This window comes from Empidonax traillii, unplaced genomic scaffold (genome assembly GCF_003031625.1).
Source record: "Empidonax traillii isolate 1590-97213 ecotype Southwest subspecies unplaced genomic scaffold, ASM303162v1 scaffold277:size2070623, whole genome shotgun sequence".
NCBI classification, from domain to species: domain Eukaryota; kingdom Metazoa; phylum Chordata; class Aves; order Passeriformes; family Tyrannidae; genus Empidonax; species Empidonax traillii.
Window position 1 is genome coordinate 529,478 of NW_020955470.1, and position 25,438 is coordinate 554,915.

General features: G+C 37.6%; 1 protein-coding gene across 1 annotated transcript in view; it reads right to left on the minus strand.

Moving 5' to 3' along the window:
• Positions 1 to 25,438, minus strand: part of SLC2A13 (solute carrier family 2 member 13) — a 145,450-nt gene that overhangs the window by 54,092 nt on the left and 65,920 nt on the right. The window contains exon 4 of the mRNA XM_027890091.1: positions 23,252 to 23,360. Within this exon, the coding sequence (XP_027745892.1) occupies positions 23,252 to 23,360 (109 nt within the window). The remainder of the gene's footprint in view (positions 1 to 23,251; positions 23,361 to 25,438) is intronic.

Here is a 25,438-nt window from a genome sequence, read left to right on the forward strand (position 1 = left end):
CAAGTGCACAGATGTACCCTTATTGCCAAAAGTCATTTCAGGACTGTTTAAAAAAACAAACCCAAAAGGGTAATTCTGGAGTGACACCATCTGAGCTCATTATTTGTGGTGGCAGATGAGATCCATTTTTAGAGTACTGGTTTTGGCAAAAAATATCCCCAGTTGACAACCTCAACTGACCATTCTAAATCTGCATTCAGGAATTTGTATTTTTAGATTTTTTTTCTGGCACCAAATCCTAACAAATGGCAGGTGCTCAGCATGTTTCAAATCCATGCCATTCACTTGTGATGCTTTAATTGAGATTTCTAAATCCAATCTCAGGTTTTAATATTCATATCATCAAATATTACCCTTGTGATATATTTCAGACATACACTGCACATAGGTTAGATCTCAACAGACTTGTATATTCTCCTTCCTTAGAAAACAAAAGTAATTGCACAGGAAACCTAATGAGTGCAGCGTGAATATTAATTCAGCAGTGTCTGCTTCTATCACACAGTCTTTTTTTGTTGTCTTTTGTCCCATCTGTTCCATCAGAGTAAGGAAAAAAATCATGGCAGATCCAAAAGACTTCTTGCAGTGATATCACCAATGTAAACAGATTTTTCATTTCATTTTCAGGATGGGTAAAAACATACAAGCAATGTTAACATAGCATATAAATGACAATCAAAAAACCAAACATTTCTGATGTTTGAATGATTAATCTACCCAAATGCAGCATCTAGCTGCTGCTTTTAAAATTCCCTCTTCCCTTTCAACAGTAAAAATTGCCAGAAGAGCCTAGTTCTTTACCTCTCACTTACTAAAAATTAATCTGCAAGCATCCCAACTATGCATTTTTGTTTTTCTGCCAAGAAACAAAACAAAGCATCAGTCTCAAGCTCTGAGTCCCTAACCTGAGAATCTCATTAGACTTTTTCTACCCACACTGTTTCACTCTGGGACCTGACTGTGCTTTGTGGACACACTCTGCTTACAGCATAGGTAAGATCTGGACTATAATTCCCAGTTCAAAAAATTTGATACAAAATTTAATACAAAAATGTAACACCACCAGCTTTCAGCAGAAATCTAGAGAAGAATCTGCAGATGTTGAGCTTCCTTCAACAAGAGTGCCTCATGGTGCACTGGATACTGCAGTCACCAAGCCCTACTGCACCTTAAAGCGCCCTTTCTGACTTCTGCTGAGAAAGAGACCTACCCTGGGTTAGACACTGCCCTCTGTGCCAGAGGAGGCAGGTATTGCCCTGCTCCAGAAGGAGCTACTTCTCCCCTCACCACCTCTTACAGCCCAGCTTGCTGGTCCTCTGGACAGGCTGCTGCCCTTTGTGGATTCCCTTTAGAGATACCCTGGTCCACCCCTATTCTATTTGAAGACCTCTGAAATTTTACCTGAGGAAACTGAAGTTACTCACTCCTCTGTGGATTAGGTTTTTGCTTGCACTTTCTAAATTGCTAAGTGGATGCAACTATGTTCTGCCACTGCTGCAAAGTTTGTGACTCACGCACCAGTTGTCATTCGTAAATAGGCATTAGAATTATTGTTACTCTTTGGAAACAATGAGAAAGTTAAAGCAGCTACCAAACAGACCTCTAGCAAAGGGCTACAATACATTTCTAATGTACTATGAAAAATAATCTCATTCTTAGAAAAGCACTGAATGGTTATTTTGGGAATGTATGTTTCACCACAGCCTGCACAATGTGTAGTGAATGTGCTACCTACTGAAAGGGACAAACACATTGCTCTTTTCTTCAATGCAGAATGTAGCAATTAAGCGCCACATCAGAATTATTAGAGCTATATAAAGCACTGTGAAGACTAATGTAACACAGAGCTAAAGGCTAATGTAATAAGAGTTAGATTCTCCACAGTGCAGAACAGTAGCCTTTTAATCTATGAACCATATGCTAGACAACAGATTTGTTTGATAATCTCTGGAGCGTGTTACACACTGTACACTTCTATTTGACAGGGAAATTCTGTTCTAACTTAATACAGACAATTTTAAAGTGTTCTTATATATGGCATAACTACATAGGAGGGAACTAACTGCCACCATATGTTACATATAATATTTACATATACTTTGCATTTAAAATTCAGTGAAGCTGCTAGAAAATGCATATAAAACTAAGTTTAAGATAAAATTGCATGAAAATTTCTAACACAAAGTCAATAAACAGCTCAAAAGATCCTATGCTAGATATTTTTAAGAGTCCCTTTTAAAATGACATTTTACCTTTTCTCTGAAATAAGTCACTGCTACTAGTGAATGCCTAGTAAAGGACAGATACAGAACAGTCTTTGTGTTTTTTGTGTTTTACTGCTTCAAGCAAATACTTTCCCCATCCACAGTCTGTCTTTCTGTGTTACCTCCGGGCAAAGATCGCTTTCATGTTTATCATTTCCTTATTGGAACTAATTAAGCTGCCAAGTTTTAAATCCCTGGCAGCTTATACAGTTCAGACCAATTATTCTATATGCAGGGACAGCTCTACCAGATAGAATTATATTCTCTGTCCTTCAGAGCTCATCATGTGAGCTCAATGCAGAGACCAAAAATCTAAACTTTAATCTCAGTTCTATGAATTTGTAACCTTGGAGATGAAATATCATTTCTTCATATTTGTTTCTCCTCTGCAAAGCTCTAAATACCTTTTCCACACTTCTCATGAGGAGATCTGTATGTGGATAATACTTGAAAACAACTGGAAAAGAGAAGGGAAACAAAGGTGGGTGTAGATCAGTTCTCCTAGTGCTCACCACAAGTACACCATGGAGGTCTGAGTTACAGCTTAGGAATATGTTGAATAGGGGAAATATCAAAAAGGAAGGAGATAAAGAGTCAGGTTGTTCTTCAGGGCTATGAAAACGAAACCCAGATCTTTCTCTTTAAGTCTTAAGAAGCTAAAAATGTCTTTTGCTACCTTTCAGACTCTGATAAGAAAGTGCTGTCAAGGTCATCTTCCTCTCCATATGAGGATCCTCTTCTGCAAAAAATGACTGGAGGGACTGGCTCTGCTTTGAAGATAACATACAACAATCCTCAACAAAATATCAGCACTGATGTGCTCAAGTGAGGAGTACTTGAAAACACTTCAGAAGGCTACAGTAACAGCACCAGCACTAAGTCCTGCACTTGGTAAACACTAATCACAAAAGCAAACTGAATCAAAACTAAGGTATTCTTTTTTAATTAAAGAAATGGAGGAAAGGTATGAGGAAGAAAAGTCACATTTTTTGGTTGTGTATTAATGACACAATTTAATGAAAAAATAATCTAATCATAACCCAAATACAGAATCTGTTTTATATCCATCAACGTACTCTCTTACTGGAAATCAATTTTATGTACCAAACAGTAACACCTTGGCTTATATAATTCTCAGCCAGGTACAGAACAAAAGGCCTCAGTGGGAGTTAAGCAGAATATGCTGCTGAAATAAAGATTTATTACACATACTTTAGTATGATGACAGGGCCCTGGGATTTCCCATGTTACTTCTATTTCACTATATCAGATGTATATTTACAACAGAACCAAGATTTAACGGGGCTGAAAATAAAAACTTTAAAATGCAGGTAGTCTGCTGCATATTATTGCAGGAAGTTACCCACTTTGAGTTCTACCATCATTTTAAAACATGAAAGACCTGATTTTTGATAGTATCAAACTAGGTGAGAATACCAGACAGGACACTGAAAGGAATAAGGCATATGACAAGAGGTTGAGGGAGATGGGTTTGTGTAGTCTGGAACACACTACAGGTGTTTTCCACAACCTAAGCCAGACTAAGAGAGCCAGTCTCAGTCAGAATCTTCTATCACAAGTTCCAAGAAGTGAAATTCCACCTGAAAATAAGGGAAAAAACTTCTTTATAATGAACATGGTTAAAGCAGGGAGGCAAAATTCATCCTAAGAGATTTTTAAATCTCAGCTGGGTAAAGCCCTGAGTAACCCAATCTAACCGTGAAGGCAGCTCAGCTTGGATCAGCAAGGTGGACCAAATGATCTCTTAGGGTTCCTCCTAATTTACTCGCTGGATATAAACTCAGCAGCCAAAGGCTCAGTCATCTTCAAAAATATTTAAGAAATGTGAAGACCATTTCTAACTGTCCTGAGATTCTTCTAAAAGAAAAAATGAGAATGGAACTCCGAAATCAATCCTGCCCTACTATGGGAAACCACAAGGCAGTTCATAAAATCAGCTAAGCTCCACCTTGCATTATGCTCCACAACCACCCTCTTCCAGCAGTTAGGAAATGTCCTCCGATTTTAAGCTCACATTTATCACCAGTGGCAATGAATTTTAACATTACTTCAAATTTATTAGCAAAAGGAAACCTAAGGTATGTAACAAGAATACTAAGTAAGTCAAGATTAATTAGTCTTTCTAGTGCAGTACCTTTTTCCTCACAACCTTCTGTCACAATATCTTTGCTTAGATCTTTACTTATCTTATAGTTCTTGAGCAACATCAGCTATTCTTGAACTAAAGCTAAACTCAAAATATTTTTTTTAAAAAATCAAAACTTTCCAGATAAATGAAATTTTTGAGCAAAACCACTTACTAGTTCAAAGAATAAATATCTGGTTTTTCCACAGCTTGATATTATTTTGTTAAATCAATGCACTGTATCCTATTTATCCCATTTTACCTTATTCAATTATTCTTCACACTTTAATTAATTTTTCTTTAATTGCTTGCATTCCTTCTGTACTCAGTAATTTCTAACTGTAACCTCTTGAAAAAAAGAGCTGTTTTGCTCTATATTTCTACACCACTTAGCACAGCACTGTCCTACTCCACAAAAAAGCCTTTAAAATGCAATAGTAACACAAATACATTTTATTAGCCTGACTACCACAAAATTGTCTGGTTTTCCCACTATTTAATGAAACATTTCTATGCTTTCCTGTATTCATAGGTCAATAGTAATGCTGGCTGTAAATGGATATAATGTACTCTCTTTCTGAAACTTCCTATGATTCATTTATTACTGGATCAGGGAAGAAAAAAGTAGACTTTCAAGACTTCTATGACACACAAGTTATTGTTTGTTTGTTTGTTTGTTTGTTTTAACAACAGCGAGTATGTAAAATATAGCACAACGTATGCAGAGCCAGAGAGGTCAAATATTCAAATTCATGGAATCAGAAAAGAGGAAAAAAGTCCTACCACCACAGTGGGAGAAACAAAAACCAAAGCTGACTAGGCCATCACCTTATTCATGAGACGAATTGTGTTTTACACAGAAATTGTTTTTATACACATTTTTCAACATTCAACCACACTCAGCAGGTAAAAACAAATGGCAACCAATATAAGGTTTGTTTAGAACAATCTTCTGGGGTTTATGTGAATAATGCAGTAAATAGAAAACAGCATAAAGTTGCCTGAGGCAAAGGTAATTCAGCTCTAAGGAGATTCAGAAGAGTAATTACTCTACCTGATTTTGAGTATAATCTAAGAAAATGTACAGCAAAAATGCATTATCAGAAATGCATAGAATAACTTTGATTTTTTCTTCTGGACTTTCTTTCTTTGATGATGATGATGATGATGATGATGTGTGTACTGCTTGTAGAATGCAATGTTTGTTAACTTCTTTTGGTTTATTTTCAAAGTTCATCCAGTAGGTTCTACTGAACTGATTACCTGGTGAACACTTAGCATTTCTGATTAGACAGGTTACTTGGAAATCAGAATGAAAGTTGCATTAAGATAAAAGAATAGAACTGTATGAAAACCCAAGTGAGAATATGCATGAAATTCTGTTATCAGGTGCCTTACTAAAGTCTCTAGAGAAAGCCAGTCTTCTTGACAACTTTAATTCAAATCCTGCAACTGGGAATTTGCTCTAAAATGTCAAACTGAACAAAGATTTACTTCACATTTGAGAATTTCCATAACAGGTTTCTAGAGAACTTAGAGGCATACAAGAATTTGAACTGAAATATTTTAATGAAGTAGCAATTACAGGGCAACAGGTGCCAGCCTTCACACAAAGTCAACTCTTCCCAAAGGTCCTTTCAGAAATGGCTACAAGTAGCATCTCGACCTGACAGTCCGCTGATGGAAGACAATTGCCTTCACGTGTGCAAGACAGATGATTTACTGTTTCACAAAGTATTCTCCATCAGGCAGTTGAGGACTGCGACTATGAATTCTCACTGCACAAGTTCTGTTGGTCTCCTAAGGAGGACTCCAGAAATAACACTGCAATAAAAGTCCTCTTCTTCTCAGAGTGGCCAAGATAAATTAGTCCCAGAGGCACAGGAACAGTGAAATCAAGAGAAGAAAACCCATCATATAAATGACATTTATATGAGTTTCACTGGTACAGAGGAAAGGTCTTCTTGCCTGAGGACATTCCAATCAGCAGTCTTGAGAGCAAGATTTCATTTACAAGAGGAGAACCAAAAAGCAAATGGAAGATGGAGATTTACAAAAATATGAAGCAGCAAAAGTTTACTATGCAGACACACTTCTCTTATGGGGCAAGGGACAAGTAAAAATCTCCTCAAGCAAAGCTGTTCACAAATAGGCTTTTCCTCTTTTTGAGGGAAAAACCCTCACTGAAGGTAATCCACATGTGCTGGGAGAGTGTTCTCACATTTTACACTGATTGTTCTGGCCCTACTAACCTCCTCAGATATGGCATAAATGTCTGGAGCAAACTACTTACGAAACTATTTATTATGTACACCCACATATTTAATATAATATTTATTTCTTTAAGAGCTAAAAGATTTATTTTATGAACTAGAATTCAAATAATTTAGCTTCTCATCTACTTTTATCCTCTCTTTTTTTTTAAGGTCAGACAGAGCTACATTTGTCAGCAGGTGACTGTGAATGACTAGTAGGATGATGCTGCCCTTGTTCTGCTCATTCCCAGTCTGAGCAAAGCATTTCTGCATGTGGGAAATCTGGGTCTTTTTGTTATCTCTGTATTCCCAGCCATTCAATCTGAATGCTGCTGTTTTGTCATATTCCACGTTTTGTGATTTGGAAGGGTCCACAAGATTTTAAAATGTACGATCTGATGGATGGCAATGGATTAGTCAAACACAAGGTTAGCCAAACAGTGACTGGTTGACAATAAAAGAGCTAAAAAATGTAGAATGAAAAACAATCCCACAAAAATTCAATGGTCTATTAATATCTGATATAAAGAAACATTTAATAAAATACAATCTAACTTGTTCTGAATATTTCCCATGTGGATATAACAGAAGTTAACAGATACATCAGCATGCTAAAACTCCATTATTTATCTGAACTATTGCTTTTGTTTCTGTCTGGTTTTTCCTCCTGACTGCTGCCTTTGTTTTCACTCTTCTTGGATTTTTATTTGGGCTTAATTCCATCCCTGGATCTATTTAATGCATCAGGAAACACATCCAGGATCAACTCAAGTAAGCTGTGTCTAAGAGAGACACACTGCTTCTCTCAAACAGAAGCTTGTTTGGGGATCCTTGTCAAGACAAGAACAGTGTGTCCATATGCAGCAGCAGGACTCCACTACACATATTCACTGTTCCTCCTAACTTGTTTCTAATAAAATCACATACCTGCAACAACATATTTTATTTCCACATTTTAATGTGCAGAGAAGTTAACACACTTCTTGAAATAAAACCTCTGCAACAGTTATTTCTTAAACCTACCTTGCTATTTTATTTTCTAGTTCTACAGTACACATACTAAATGTGCGTTCTTTTGCTGAAAATTTTACCTTTTCCTCTCAGTCTGACCTCAAGCCTCAGCCTTGGACTCTCCACACCCCTCTACAGCATGCAAAACTTGGTCTTGTTATTGTCATCTTCATGACCACTGGGGCTTCAGCAGACCCATGGCTCCTGACCAGGGAGAGCCTGGCACTCTTTGCAGAAGACAAATATTTCACTGTAAGATACAGCATGCTGCAATATAAAATACAAATATTCTGGGGTTAGAAAGTTAAGATAAGTTCTGATAAGTATTGTACCCTCAAACAACACTGACATTGCAACTGCCAGACTGTACTTTCACTGGCAAAAAAAGGGTGACACCTATACATTTCTCATAAAGAATTAAAAACCTCAGCTTCATTTATTAAAAACGTTGTCATATGTCATCAGTAAAGCTCCTTTCTCTCACTGCAACAAATAGAAAGGATTATCTATGTGTTTGGGTTTTTTTCCTTTTAAAATGGAAAGACTACCTTTATTAGAGAGATGGCCCTTTGTTAGAGATGCTTATGGCCAGTGCAGAAGGTGTTGTCTGTGACATTCAGCACTGCAAGACTACGACCTTCCTTCTAGAAGAAAAGCCTGGGTAAGGATAGAGCAAGCTTTCCATAGGTGGGCACTGGGGGGAAGGGAGAAATCAGGTCATTGGATTCCACACTGGGATAAAAACTTAAAAGAGGACTGTCGGCAAAATTACACCGCCAATCATCACATAGCCTCACTCCTAAAGGTTGACTGCATTACTGAAATATCTGTCTCCACCACTGGGAAGAACTCGGCGTGCTAAGTACTCCTCAAATACAGAACAATTAAATGACCTCCCCCAAAAGCTTGCAATACAAACACAAGGCAAAAAACCAAATGGATGCTGACAGATGGAGAGAGATGAGATAATGAGGAAGCACCATTAATCCCTGACTTGCAACCGTGTCAGTACACTGACACCATGAACCTCTCCTGCTCACTGAGATCCTGCTTTGAGAAGGTTGCCTTTTCTGAAAACTTGTATTGCAAGGAAAAAGGAAATTAAAGGTCAGCAGCTTACAGCAGATAACACAGGTGAGATGCCTGGACTTGGGAAATACAAGATTGGTACAGCAGAGAATTTTCCTGAGTGGTCAATGCACAGTGTATCTATCTGCCAACTCTGCCCTTCAAGAAGAACAAACAAAGTTAAAAAAAAAATAAAAACCTGTTAAGTTCTTTACACCTAGCCAGTGGTGACAGAAAGCTGTCCTGCCCACAGGGACAGATCTAGCTGGCAGAACCCTGTGTGTTGAATAAGCCAAAGCTCAACATATTGCTCTTAATCAAAATACGCTGGAGCAGCTGAATTCAGAGTGTTGAAAGCTTGGATCATCGTGGCGTCATCACGCTGGAAAGAAGCAAGCACTACCTCTCAACATCTCATAACAATTTTTATCAGCAATACTTCTGAGAGAAGCCAAAAGAATATGTGCTTTGTCCATGAATGCTAGAGATCTGGGCATCCCCTGAAGGTTAAGGCTGACATGCTGCTCTTGCTTTAGACTGTTGCCACCCCCTTACCAGACGCAGTAACATTTTCTCCAGACACAAACCTTAAGCCAGCTGCCTTTTCATTCAAGTCCTTATCTCAGGCTGGCACTCAGAAATCTGAGTGATGTAACAGTCTGCATTTGATGGAAATAACTGTTGAGCTGGGAGTTGTCAACATTTATTATAGGCATAAAGAGTGCCACATAATAGGAGACTAGAGACACTCAGGACCATTTTGAGAAGAAGCAAAAGTGTATGATACAAAGACAGTTTCTGAATAAAGAACACTGACAGAATGTTAGTTTTTGCTAGTCATGCTCTCATATGGGGAGGCACAGAAAACAATCAGAGACAATATATGTGAAAAATACACTGAAAAAAAATCTTAAAAAATACTTATCTGGCAGACCTGTCTATGTAGGTTGCAAAGTTCAAAAATTTCACAGTATTAAAAAATATATTGAATAGTAGTACGTATACAGCAAATAACTGTGCCCTGTAGCATTAGAGTATGCCTCCCATCATTGCTCTTCACAGATATCTGCAGATATGTCAAGGAAGAAAGTTTCCTCAATAGCTGTGTCACAAGAAGAACAAATAAATTACTTCATAATTCACAGAAAAATTAGTTTACCTTGTTGGGCAAGTAATAAAGGTTACTCTTATTTGACACAATGCCCTTTCATGGCTGAAACCAAGCCTTCTTTAACGCTACTGGGGAAATCTGCTCCCACAGGTACGGTGGCATCTCCTGAAGCAATGGTCCTGCTCTCCTACTCAAGTCAGACTTCAAGCACGGTGGACAGAAAACACGGGTTTAGAAGACTGCAGCATCAAAACCCTTGAAGAGCAGTGGGTAGATATATGCTTGCTCTAATGCCTTCTTACCACCTGATCACACATTGTTTTCAATCACACAATATTTTGCAAAAGGTAGTAAATCTATGTCCTTCATATCACTCATCACTGATCTCCCCAGTTTCTTCAGCGAAGACCATGCCACACTACCATCAACAGGTTTGATTTGGCTAAGACATACAGTGGTCACTAAGAGTACTGTTTACTGCATCTAACACATATTTTGTCAATAATTTTGTTTGGAAACACTGCAGGCAGTTAAACACACAAAACATCATCAATATCAGTAATATGTAAGACAGGAATGTTTTACATGTTTGTTTCTACAAAAGCAAATCAACACACCCACCCAACTTGGTATCATCTGAGAACTTAGAGAGGGTGTACTCAGTCCCTCCATCCACATCAGTTATCAGTTGTTAGATTCACAACACATATAAACAATAGTTACTTATGTACACAATATAATTAGGTATTGTTATCCTGAGAAGATTACAAGGTGACTATCTCAGCACCTTCCCTCAAAAACCTGGAAAAACTATACAGGTTTCTAAGCTTAGGTGGGGAGTCCGTTATGGGGGAAAACCACAGGGCCACAATGAAGCAGCAACAGATGCAGTGCTATGTGTCGTTCTGCTTTACTGAGGAAAGCAAGTGAATTTTGGCATTATGTTTTGCTCCCATCTTCCCTCTTCTGCTCCTCTCTCCCCTAGTAATACCTCTAATTTTGCATAGGTAAAGATCGTCCTCACAGAGTTATTTCTGCCTGGCCTTTGCCTTCCCCAAATACAGTTTTTTCTGGGTTTAGATACCTCTGTAACTCGAGCAATCCAGGCAGCAGTGTACTTCTTCTGACTTTAATGCCAACATGAAAAAACTGCTTCCTTAAAATCTTGCACATAACCAAACATTCATTTAGATGTAAAAACAGCCAATACCTCAAATTTTTGAGAAACCTTACTGACATGACAAAAACAGCCAAGCCATGTCATTTGGCTGTATTTAATCATTAATTAGTTTAATGAACACTGAAACCCCACCAGATAGGATGAAGTTGTGACTCAGAGCAACAGATGTGATTCTGGTCTGAAACCCCTGGGGAGTGTCTGTGGCAGTGACTGCAGCAGTCAGTCTGAAGAGCAGCACCACAGAGGAAGAAATTTCTGCCATGGAGGAAGAGATTAGTCCTTGAATGGCAGTTAATTCGTTCCAGACAGAGAATTTTGTTGTTGGGAAAGGAAAATGTCTTTTATGAAACCAGAATAAATCCCCAAACGAGTTCTCTAGAGAGAACATCTAGCTTAGAAAGATATCATAAACAGTAGTTGCTTATAACCTCTTCATAACTATATTTAGAGAGAATAAGAAGTAATAAGCTAATGCACAGAGCCTAAGACATGATTACAAGAATAAAAATGTTCAAGTATGTATGGCAAATATACTTCAATGCTTCTGTACTTCACGGTTTACTGAGCAGCAAGCATGGAATCACTGCAAGATTGTGTTGTCAGAAAAAGCCAGAAGTTGATTTACTGAAAAGATCAGCTTTGATACTGCAAGAGAAGATGAAAGACAGACCTTGGAGCTGCCCAAGCCAATGACAGTCATACAGCTTGAGCCACTCTGCATGACCCTGCTCATACCACTCTGAACACTAAAAGACTCAGGGAGATCAAGAGGTTTGCATGAGCTGAACTACAATTTTCTTCCAAGCTAATAGGCCAAACGAGTCTCCTGTGTGAGTCAGAGATATTCAAAAGTACAAAATCGTATGGTTGGGTGAATACTATTGTAATATGCACACTACAAACACACCACAGGAAGCTAAAATGTGTCACTTAAGGGCAGTAAATGGCATGCCTAAGTTAGAAAATGTGCTTAAAGTTTCTTGCAAACATACAGTGCAGTGTCTGAAAGTCACTGTTAGAAGGACTGGAGGCAAGATAATGTGTTCTTTGCAGCAATCTACTGGTTTCATGTGTCCCTCAGCTGAGTAACTTTCAGGAATAACTTTCCTTCAGAAAAACAAGAAAATATTTTCTTTTTCTATATGGTCAACAGAACAAGCACAGCTTTTAGAGTAACCTGCAAAAGAAAGAAATTCATATATCATCTTTTCTTTTACATAACTATTTGCTTCAGCATATTCTAACATGACACAGCAGGAATGAGTACTCAAGTGTCACAGGCAACCAAGGCCTACTTGTCCAGTTTTCAAAAGGCAAAAACCTAGATGTGGCTCTTAGATTCTGTTGAGAGGAAGGGCATGTCAGACAAGCTTCTAACCATGGAAATAATTTCTTTTTCCAGCAGTAGTTTTACAGTACATTTTAAAGCCCTGTCCATCCCAGCTAATGTGATTTTCTTCTCTCTTTCTGTACTTCCTTTTTTTAAGTTTCCCTCCTCATTGTTTAATCTCCTTGCCACATCAGCTGTTTGCAGTAGCATACTACACTATCAGGTGTTGTTTAGTTTCCCCATCCCGATATCCCACTGCCTCCCTGGACTCTCCTCCTCGCTGGCCTTACAGACAGTTCTTTCTGAGAGCACTGAGGAATTAAGAGTCAACAGTGATTTCTTCTTTTCTTTCAGTTTGGTGACTACTCCATTACCAAACCTTCCATATGGCCTATTTTGACAACAGCAATCTCTCTGTTTTGCAAACTTCTCACAAAACCAAATTCTGGATTAGCCTTTAGATGCCACCACGTTTTATTCACGATTCATTTCTGGACTATTTTAATTTATGGCAAATCTTTGCATTGCACATAACCTTTCAACCTTTTTTTTTTTATGTGTGTCTCTCCACCTCTGTGGCACAAAGCACATTGACTAGCCTGTGGCAGCTTAACTCTTATTGACAGACTCCAAAGAATCCAATTTACAGAACCAGTTCCTGTGCCCTTAAAGTAAAGGTGAGTAAACAGATCTAAAGGGCATCATATCTCTTACTCTGTGTTTGAATGGGATCAGTAATATATTCCACCAAGGTTGCTCATGTTGCTGTATCAGGCAGCATCTAGCCAGGTGACCTTTTACACGTTAATTTTGTGTCTTTTCGAGACTGGTTACATTGCAAGCTTTGAATTGTTTCACATTTCTATATTCTTTGTTTTTCATTTAAGAAGAAGACACTTCCTTATTGCTAAGAATATAGTCCAATATTTGAATAATATGTGCCCTCTAGGTTTTCACAAGAGAGCAAACCTACGGCACAAACAAATCCCTCTCCCCTTACTACTCTCCTGTACCTTACAGAAAAAAAAAAATTAAACTGGTCATTGATTGGTATCTGATTTCCTGATAGGTCTCAAAAAAATGCTAGACAACAAAAATGTACAGTTCAACAGAATGATGCATATTAAACTTTAACAGCTGCATAAAAAAAGGAACTTTTACAATACTATTAGAAAATGTATAACACAAGCAAAACTGTTGAGACCAAACTGTGGTCCAGGAGCTGTCTAGATAAATAATACATTAAAATAAATAAAGGAACCAGTATTGCTATTTAGGGCACTTCCTCCAGCAATCATTCATGAATGATTTACAAACAGCACCACCGCTCTGACTTCATTCCATTACTTGGCTTTACATACAAACAAACTGAACGAGATGAATTTAAGTGACCAACAGCTGCACTCTGGATATACTGGATCTAAGGAAAAGACCTTTTCACACAATTCCTCCTGCACGGCCCTGCAGTGAAATTAACACTGGATTGGTGACCTGAAAGTTATTGCCAAGGCAACAGATAGAAATCCAACAGTGTTATGATTTCACTACAGGCAAAAGGCAGAGTAGAAACCAAAGGCAGAAAAACTGGGGAAAATTTCTTCAAAACAGAATGAGAGTTAAGTGCCCATTACAATACCTCACATCAGCACCTGAACCTGCCTTCTCTGCACTTTCAGGTTTTTTGTTCTTTATTTTTACACCTGATGAAAATTATAATGCAAATAAACATCCCCCTCAATATCATTTAATGTGTTTGGCAGTCTAAGATTTTTCAAGTTTGCCAAGGTTTTAGGTGTTTGGTTTTGTTCTATTTTTTTTAACCATTTACCCATTTAATAAATGGATAGATTATGAGAATTATCAGAAGAGTTGGGATATAAAATTTTAAAGGAAAGTAGCCTTCAAACTTATATTAACCTTATGTCTACTATTCCATCACAAAAAAACCCAAATATGTTCTTTCTAATGTCTTCTCTGTTGTTGTAACAGTATAAGCAATTAGAAATCATGAGTGTTTCCTACTTCCCTTGAGACACTCAATCTAATATCTCTAAGCACTAAATTATGTTCTGATAATAATTTCAGATTCTATTCATTTCTTCCCATTATATAACATCTTGAACTACTTCCCTGATCTTCCTGATACCCAAGGCTTCCAAACTTTTATATCTGAGTTATCTATCCTTTGATCTCCAATAGTTAGGACAAGATGTACCTGTAACAGCTATCTGCCAATAACTCTGGTTAGTTACACTGACAAAACAAGCAGTTTAAATCAGACGTACATTTTACAGCTTTGATCTAGTTAACAACTCCACCTGAATTCTCTGGTTTGTTTTGCCTTTTGTTGTTTTGTTTTTTTTTTTTAAGTGGCCTAAAGTTGTGATTTTTCTTTTCTATTTCAAAAGGAATAAGAACATGAAATGCACAGAGAACTGGCATTAGAAGTGAGAAGCTTCAGTCTGAGAGGCAATCCTGAAGATTGATGTATGGCATTGCCCAAATAACCCAAGCTGCAGGTTTTTGTTTGTTTGTTTTACAGTGAAATACAAATCCATACTTTTAAACTGACTCAGAAAAATTAACTTTTAAACTGGCCATCACACAAGGTCAGCACAGCAGGAGAAGAAAGCTTTTCTTTCTCTTCTCTTTTAAGTGGAACCTTAGCATAGTGTGGGTTTAGTGCTAGCAATGCTGACACACGGGTGACTTGTTTTTAATACAGTCTCTCACTTGTATCCTAAACACTCTCTCACAATTATTTCAACTGATAAATTACAGCCTTTGGAGCTAAACCATTAATGCTGTTCAGGGTTTTGTAGGTCATCCAACAAGCACACACAAGAATATTTGTGAAAAACATTTCACTCTTTAAACAAAAATTCTAAAGCATGGGAGGTATCTTTAAAACAATATATATCTTTAAAATGATACATAAACTTCAGCAATATTGGCACTGCCTTAAAAATGTTCAAGTTTACCAGACTGCCTTCTTGTGCCTCAAGTACAAGATACATCCATCTAGAACTCTCAGTCTTGCAGTCTGTTGGCTAAGTACAAAACCAAAATGAAGGCTAAGGCCTAAGTACTCCTCATAGTTCTTGACAGGTACAGAGCCAGGTAAGATATCCCGTAGTGTGACCTATTTGCTCTTCCCATCTCTCTCCCTGACTACAAATACCAAGACACAATCACCCCCAGCCTGCGTCCTCCATGTGGAACAAAGATATAGCTGTTGGCATCCTGTTATCAACACATTTATGTTTCAGCCACTTCCTAGCAGATTTCCTCTTACCAGGCAGTATTCCCCTCTCACATCTATATTTACTAATAACTGAGAAGAAGAAACAACATCAGAGCAGGGTCTGGAGAAATTATGGTCAGGCTCCTCCCTGACCTGCACTGAAGGATGAAGGCAAAAAAAGAGGGAATGGAAAGGATTGCCTCTGCCAAAATGGCCGTTTCCCAGGGGCTGTAAATACTGCCCACGGGTTCTACTGACAGCATTTCAGGAAAGGGAGTTTAGCATTTTTATTACCTACCCCACCAGCATCCCAGCTGCTGACCTGTGAATTGCTTCTGGCCAGCCTAAGACATTGCACTTCAAGCAACATTTTCCCCTCCAAACTGGAGTTTGTTCTTAGCCACAGTTCCAAAGACACCACTTCTCTCTATAGGCTGTGCGATACTTTTCCAAACTTAAGTGAATAGTTTGAAATTTGAGGGTTTTATTTTTAATGCACTCTTTGCTTTACAAGAAACAAGCTCAGCTGTGAAAACAGAACACTAAAGTTGTTCACATGATGAGTTTGCACACAGTACTACCTAAAACATGATGTGATAAAAAGGAAGGATAATATGTTAAAATGAGGGGTCACTTCTCCAAAAGATGTTATTGGAAGGATGTATGAAAACCTATAAAAACTCTAATGGATTATTATCTGAAAAGCAATTGGACACACAACACAGAGTTTCTTTTTGTTTTATTAAAAATCTCCTAAAGCCTAAGGGGAAAATGCATAATTTAAAAGAAATATATAAATTGGACAGTTTAGTCACAAAAAATATTGAAGGATAAAAACCTAAGCAGGCAGCAGCCTTAATGTCATGGAGTCATCAGAGAAAATTAGACTTGCCAATTACCAAATCTTCTCAATTATCCTAACAACATTACAATTGTCAATGTAATTGTCCCTCCTCCAGTCAGACTTGAAGCACAGTTGGGTCTGAGAGTACACAAGAACAACTCACGTGACAAGCTACTGGCCATCCAAAAATAAATGCCACATGGCATACTGCTCTGCCCAATTTGAATTTAAGTCATGTCTACAACAGAAGATATATTGTTCTTCAGTAACTGCTGGGCAACTTGGATGACATTTTAGCATTGTGTCAGCTTGGGGCTTTGCTTTGTTTGTTGCAGGTTTGCTTGTTTTGTTTTTTATGCTACTTTCTGGATTTTGTTTTAAAATGCAGAGCCAGGGAACACAATAGAAACCTGTACAACTTGAAAAAAAAATCAATGCTAGAGTACAAAGCACAAGAAAAATACGAACCACCACTACTTTTTGCCAGCAGATCTGTTTACAGATCTCAACAACTATTTTCCAATATCCAAATCAACAGTCAATATTCCAGCAAAATCTCATTTCAATGACCAGCTTATTCATTATAAGTCTGTCATAACCTGTAAATACATTCAGTCATTAATTATAAATGATGCCCAAAGAGTAGACAGAGTTGCTACTGCTTGTGCTGTAATTCACAAAACAAGGTATTCATCCAATGATTTTCAACAAAAAAATTAATGGTTTATTTGCAGTCACTGTCCAATGTTACCTATTCAGCATTTCATTTTTTAAAAACTGGAATTTAAAGGCAAGTTTCTCAGTCTTGACTTTCACCATCCCTCTGGGGATTCAGCTGCACATCCACGATGAGCAGAAACCCCAAGCTCGGCTCAGTCCCAAGGCTACAGCGAGGTGCACTCTGCCCTCTGCTCCTCCCAGGTTTCAGCTCTGCAGCTGCTGCACAATAGACCTGGCGATTAAACCTGTCAGGAAGTGTGCTTTGCTTCCATTAAACTCCTCTCTAGCCTCTATTCAAACTCCAAAAGTATTCTGGCTTCTTTCCAGTCCCACTCCTGCTCTCTTTCATTCTCTCATTTACATTCAGTATGGTATTTGTTCACTTTTCATGTTAATTGTTTTAATATTCTTAACTTATCTTCAAACCTTCAATTTCCATTTGTTACATAACCTCTTCTTGTCCTCTTTTGTATTTTTCTTCTTTTATCCAGATTTTTCCTCTCATTATTCTAAGTTTTTTTCTTCTCCCTATAGTATTTTCTTGCTCTCCCTATTTCTTGCCAGCTGAAAAAAAGATGTTTCTTTTTATCATCTCTTTTTTTTTTTTTCCCTCTTTTGTTTTCTTGCACAAATTAAAAAAGCAAGACAGTTAAAACTCAAAAGCATCTGTGGACCAAATCCAAACACCAATATATTTTATATGTAGATTCACTTAACTTTTAGGGGATGCAAGGATATCTTAGAAATAAAATAACATTTTATTAAATAGGAATAACACATCATATACACCAGCAAACAGCTTAACAAAAATACTGAAGACCATAAGCTCTCCCTGTTGACACATTACACCACTTTTTGTTGCAGAAAGCTTTTCTGACACAATGTGAAAAGATAATGGCAAATTACTAAATTAGCATCACATCAAGCACAGTGTTTCAACTGCAGAACAATGTATTTTCTCTGGCTTTCATCAAGTCCACTTAAAGTTGTGGGAGAGTAAGAGTAATCAAGATGATACAGCTGTCTCTTCAATCTTATCTAGATTTACAGTCTTGAGGGCACAAGCAGTCTGTGGGAACAGACAGCAAGCCTCCAAAAGAGCAGCAGAAACTCCAGCCAGGCCACACTACCTACGTACAGTTCTGACATGACAGTACTGAACTCCCTCCAATTACAGCTGTATTATTGACTAGTATTCAAGACAACTTGGAATTTTTTCCAAAAGTTTTCTTCTCCATGGTTTGGGTTTTTTACTGCAATGAGGCTGTGCAGTACCAGAAATGTTTTCATAAGTCACAGTCCTGCAGGAAGATGAGCATATAGATAAAACATCCTGGTACTCTAGTGATGGTTTTCACCAAGCAATTTGAAATAGTTAAATCCTTCAAGCCCCCTCCTCTTCCCATCCCCCCAAAACCAGAATTTCTTCCTTCTTTTAATTTTTTTTTTCTTAAATAAAAAACTGATGGGAAAAATTAGTTTCAAGTTTTAACTTAAGATGGTTGTCTTCCCCCAAGTTTTAACTATGGGTGACTGTGCACTTGAAAATATCTGAACACCCCTGTTCTAACAAAATTCTGGGATTTGTTACTATTATAAAGTTAATTCTGTAGTAGTTGCTCCTCTGGAATATAACCTTCACAGGGCCTTTCTCCGTCTCCTGGTAGCCAGGTTTGGGACTCCAGGCCTGAAACTGTGAGTTTCCATTTTCAAGATGAGAAAATACTAGAATGATAAGAAACTTAAAAGTTAAACCATTTCAGACCTGCTCACACCAGCGCGAGAGATGCTTGTCCAAAACTGTGTGACTTTATCTTTTACAGGTCAGTTAAGCTGGCAAGAGCCATAACAAAAAGGAAGCATTTTTTCTACATCAGGCACTTTATCAAACAGCAGTGAACCCTTGTTCTTAGGGGGAAAAAAAGGAATCAAAGCAATAGGTCACTGAGCTTTATTCTTCTATTGACTAAATTTATCATGCTAGAATTTGTTCCTGTGAGAGTCACAATCTCCTTAGCCTATTTTTACATTTTGCTTCTCTTTTAGATCCACCTCCTCAATGCAGAGGTTGTTCCACATACCGTTCTCACCAATTCAGTAACATCCTGTTCGTGATGAGAGTTCCTCGTTGCTCTCGGCTGGATGTTATGCACGTACATGGCTGATTCAAATATGATACAAAACTATTTCCGTGCAAAAACTAGATCAGTTTATTGCACAGTGAGAAGGACTGAGCACAGTCCTCAACAGTTCTTACAGCGATTCTGGTTTTCCTCTCCTTATCCTCAAGAGAAATCCAACTACACATGGATTTCATTGCTCTCATTGGCTTCACTACTGATAACCAATTTTTAAGCACAAAATTTATACCAGATTTCTCAACACTTAACCATGGAAGCTCTAGATTTTTGTTGTTGTCTCTATGTGTTTCCTGTAGATATTTTTTTTGCTTTTTTGGATCTCTTCTACTACTGGGCACACTCAATGACTACTTTTAGACCCCCACAAAATTCCTCTAATACCCATAGTTTTTGATTCAAGCTTTTCTTTTCTAAAATTGAAGTTACTCAGTAAATCATATACAAATTGGGGAAGTATTAAATCATTCAACAATTACGTTCTTCTTTATATTCTCATTTCTCTTTGTGATTTGATTATGGGGGTTTAAATGAGTTTTTCATACACATACAAACTCAGCCCAATGGGCTCACTTTCTTACAGTAATATACAAGATTTAACAAATTCTTTTATATCAGAAATAGTGAAAAGTCTCAAGCCAGACTATTAGACTAAATCAGGGCCCATCAGAGAAGTTGCCACATGAAGTGGTCACAGTGTAGCAGAGTGTCACGGAAATACATAAGTAGAAAGGGGGCAACCAGAGAGGTTGAATTCCCTGTCAGGGAAAGCCCCGCAACAGCAAATTGGGGTCATCAGCCTATTCTTCTATGGCCTACAGAAAGGGATACCAGGATTTACAGCAGCACCAAAAGTATAGTGAACACCAACCCTGAAAATATTTTTCATTACTGTTTTTAGTAAACACACTTGCAAAACCCCTGAAGGAAAGTGCACACATCCCTAGATCCTCCAACCATAACCAGTGCCTGCTTTCCTGCTGCAAGAGAACAGCAATCCCAGAATGACACAGCTAAACATTATGAAGAGGAAACTAGTGTTTAGAGGTTGAATACAATCTGACAGTTCCTTAAGGTACCATTTAATCAGAGCATTAGAAGGCAACCATCAATTTCTATGTAAGCAAACCATCAATAGACAGCTGCTTACTTGTATTTGAAAAATGTGCTTTCATGGGAGAATGTGTTTCTTGCACACCTGATAACTACAAATTTAGTTAAACTGGATTATTAAAAAACACTGGATATTGCAAGTTTACAATCCAGCCCTTTAACAACAGTGCCTTCATGTGTTTATCACAGGCATTTTATTATTTTAAAGCTAAGGTTCAACTACGGTTTACAGTTGCAATTCTGTCCTCCTACACATCCACAAGCAAATCTGGTCAATTTCAAACTATCTGTAAAGTCTCCTACATTGAAAGGAGATTGAGATTTTAAAATATACTAACTTTAAAATAAACAAAGTCAACCTACCAGTGTCATAAAGCTTGTGAACTGTCTATTTTTTGTTCTTGCCTAATAAGGCATCCTAAAGTAGAAAGAACCAAATTGTGAGAATGACTGTCCTTGGCCAGAGGTTGTATGCATATCGTATTTCATAACATTTTAATAATGTTTATTATGTAAGTTTCCCTAATTAACTTCTAAACTTACTTCTACATTTGGCATCTGTAACATCCTGTGCAATGAGTTCCAATATGTAATTATGTGTTGCATGAAAAATCGCTTATTTTAAACCTACTGCTGGGTAAGAGCTAAGAGTCATCAAAAACGTGTCATCAGAAACGATGAATAATCATGATCTCCCCATCCTCTCCAGAACATTAGCAGCTTTATATACCTCTTGCATTTCTTCTGACCTAATTTCCAAGTTGCAGAGTCCTAATCATCCTGTACAGGTATCTCTTTCCCCACACATAACCCGGTTTATTCTTAACAAAAGAAAGGACATCTGCAACTGTTAGCACTGTTTCAGATTGGTCATGGATGTCATCATGATGTTTGTATAGAACGATAATGTAACTTCAAGCTCTCTTTTTTTGAATAGTAACAATGTAGACTGCCATGCATGATAGTTAGCCAGTTCCCTCCTGCAATCATTATTATATAATATTGTACAGTTAATGCACTTGCCAATCTTCCCACAACTGTTCAGAGATTTGGGGTATCTTAATATCGTGAATGGTGTATGAGTACAAGCTGTTTTATTGTTGTTTAGCTCCTTTCACAGACTTATTAAAGCAGCAAAGATCTTCATATAGATCCCTGTAGGAGTCTACTCTTGGCTTGTGATAACTCATCCTCTATTCTCATTCTTTTTTTTCCTATTTTAAATAGTAATTAACCAGAGAGAACTTCCCCCCCACTTTTGTGACTATCTGATTTCTCCAAGAAAGAAAGTTTGCCAGAATCTGTGATGGACTAGGATGGTTAATTCACATGGGATATACAGTTCTAACATGACCATGAACTCACATCCAACTAAGCTATGATCTGTCTACAACAATCATATTCGCTCTTTTTTCTTACTTTTTACTCTACATGTACATGTTCATTTTCATATTTACAAATGCATATCTTCCCATTCGACTATGAAGTTTTAATTAATTTTGATAGAGACAGAAATAAAGCATTCCAGGCTGTAAATTCATGTAAATTATGCTACATTTCCAAATTCCAAAATGTATTTAAATTACTCCAGACCTGTTATTTTTCATTTTAATCAGCTTGATCTCAAAATTCTTCCCCAATACTTCAGTTTTGAAAAGACCACCTGAGGCATCTTAAGTAAGCTCCCGTGCAAAAAGCTCCATATGTCCTCTGTAACTAACACAAATGCAAAAGGAATCTTTGTGAGATTTGGTGCTAAATATTTTTCTTCTGCTAGTGTTCTCACAATGTCTTGATTCTTACTGGGCCTGGAGACTACTAGGTCTCTTGTTTCTGATGCGACTGAAGAATTTTTCAAAGCTCTTTCTGTGCCTGTGTTCTGGTTTTCACACATAACTCACCAGTTTTGCATCCAAGCGTTTCCCACCTCTGGTTACAATTTCTACTTTTTGAAGTCTCTTTACCTGTTAGAGATTTTCCTCCTTTGCAGTTCAATAATACTGAGGTTGGGTTTTTTTTCTCTCCATTATGACAGATGGCAGATGTTTAATCTAATATTTAATATGGTAGCTCTTGACACCAGTAAAAGCCTTATCCTTTTAGCTGTTCTTTTTAACAATTTCCTGAGAAGTGTGCTCCCTTAGGCACAGTTCTCTCTGTAAGATGTTACAGCAACATATTTTACACTTCCTCTTAAAACAACACGGCAAACATATTCATTATGGTTACTCTTGTAGGGTAGCCCAACAGCAATTTTATCTAAAACAAGGTCTTGTGCATTGCACTTTTGTCAAGAGCTACTCCTCTTGTGAGCTGACAGCTTACCAGAAAACCCACATGATCATCCTTCCCTTCCACATTTACTGAGGCTTCATACACACAACAGAACCATGTAGTAACAGGAAATGGTTCTTCCCTCAGCATCTTACCTCTTAAAGCATTTCACAGGAATGTTCCATCTCATTAACACGGCCAGCGTAACCCTCACCCTCTCTTGCTCTATTTGCACACAAATTCAAACCATAAATGTACTTTCCCGTCTAAACAAACACAGCTTTGACCATAAACCCTAACACAGAATAATGCATCTCCCTGAGCAGTTTGCGTTCTTGTGTCTATATTAACGTTTGCCCTCATACTAACATTCTCTTGTACCAATTCTCTGCTATGTCAAATACATCAACATCTGGATTTCCAATCAGCATTCCATCTCTCACACTCAATTTTTCACATTTCAGATTTTGTCCAGAAGACCATCTGCAACTGCTACTGGTCTAATTGACTAATTCTAATTCTTTATAAAGAGAAGCAAGTAGGAAATACATACATGACGGTGTTAATCCCTGACAGTTGTTGAAACATCTGCAGACCACAACCCACAATTAAGGCTCTTCGAGTTGGAGGGTATGTTAGCATTCTGCAGATCACAGGTCCAGCTTAAAAAAAGACAACAACAAAAGAATACATAACAGTTCTTAAGTGATCGCTGTCAAGACAATGTTGCCAGGCATAGCAGGCTTTGCACCTTAGTTTCAAACAAACTTGGATTATTTCAATTATTTTTGAACAATTCGGTCATTTCAGTTCTGCTGTTCTGCACTGTACTACAAAGACGATTTTTGGAATCATCTTGGAAGCCCAAGTAAAAAAATGAAACCATTTTTCTGCGCAGTGTCTGCTACTGATGTCAAATGTACAGCTCTCCCATATCATACTAACGGATGGCACATCTGCTGCAACTGAACATACTCAGGAGTTATCACAAAATATTACTGTTGCTTCTTTTCTAAAAGCTTCCACTGTTATTGAGAGGTTATTTCAGAAATGCCATTACTCACTGCTGAGATCTGGATTTTGGAGATGAAGTGTTCTCCCTAGTCCCTAAAAGACCCAATTTTCATGAACCAGTTGCAAGTGTGGGTACGTTGAAGGTACAGGATAGATCTGTTCTTCACAGCTCTACAGGCCAGCAGAGGGAGCAGAAATTAATTACATTTTTTCCATACTTTTGGTAGAAATGGTATGACGCTGCATTCAAAATGCAGAAAACAGTTTCTTAAAGAAGAGAAAAACCCCAAATTTCTGGCTAACAGAGAAAGTTTAAAACTATTTAAAACTTTCAAAGTATCCTATGGGAGAAAAAAAAAAAAAGTACAGAAAGCTATGGAAGAATAGGAAAAAAATTTAAATCCCCAGTTCTAGTATTTACATTAATTTCTTTCTGCACAGAGTACTGCTTTTTCACCAGTATAGTTTGCTGAAAAATTCTATGTTTTACATATCTTATCACATCTGGTATACCCATTCAGAACATCTAATCACAATATGAATAGGCCAAAATAGCTGCCATCCAAAAAAACCAGGGAGGTGGAAAAGGATCTACAATTTTACATTTTCAAAGTCTTTCCTAAAAACACAGAACATATTAAAAGTATTGGTTCAGTAAAAAACCCTACATGGGTCTATTAGTGAAGAGTTTAGATGCAGAATTCCAGCTTCAGAAAGCTGACAATCTTTGAACAGTTTCAAGAGTGGGACTCAAGCAGGGGGTTCAGATAATATTTTCTTCATTGAAAGATAATCAGACCTGCCTAAGAAAAATTTATTTTCATTTAAAATTATGGTATTTATAATTCATAGCTCAATTGCATCATCATTTAACTTTGCTTCCTTAATATTAATAGCAGAATACAGCCTGATGAATTTCCTAGCTGGTTTCCAAGTAACATTAACATCTGGACAGTACACAGTCCCACATGTCCTGCCATTTAGTCACATCATTACCTCAAAATGTCTTCAAGTAAAATCAAGTGACAGATAAATCAGGTGAGAGATAAATAAGTCATTCCATAGATCTCATAAGATATTCTCAAGCAAGATATGTGACATCACTGGGCCAACAAGTACATCAAAGGGTTCCATAGTCAAAGTGTCATTTCCTCGGTGGAAAAACAACAAAGCCGGCACTCACTGCTAGCCAGGAGCAGCCCAGAGCTCAGATATACTCTGGGATTTCTCCTCAACTCCAAACTTCACAAAGAAAAAAGATTTACTAACCAATTTACCTATGAACTTTAATTCACCAATGACAGCCCTCAGGTTCTCATACCTGGCATCACACCCGAGCATGGAGGCTTTGGGCCTTAAAATCCTTAAAATCTGGCAACTGATTCTGCAGCATCTGTTCTAAATCCAGGCTGTTGAGATCTTCTGCTCTTCAAAAACTTCCTATAAGGGCCTTAACTGAGTTCAAAATCTATCCTTATCCTCAAGGGACCTTTTAGCCAACCTAGATCTTACAGTCCATCATCAATGTCATGCTCACGGAATAAGCTGGAACTCTACAGCAGGGGCTGTCAGGAGAGATGGCAGAAATGTCCCAAGGAAGTTTTTAACAATTCCTGATCCACTCAGCTATTTGATGGAAGTTATATAAAATTCAGTTCACAATGACCCATTGTACAAAACAATCGGAAAGGAGGCACTAAAATGAATAGCTAGAAATTAAAGTAGC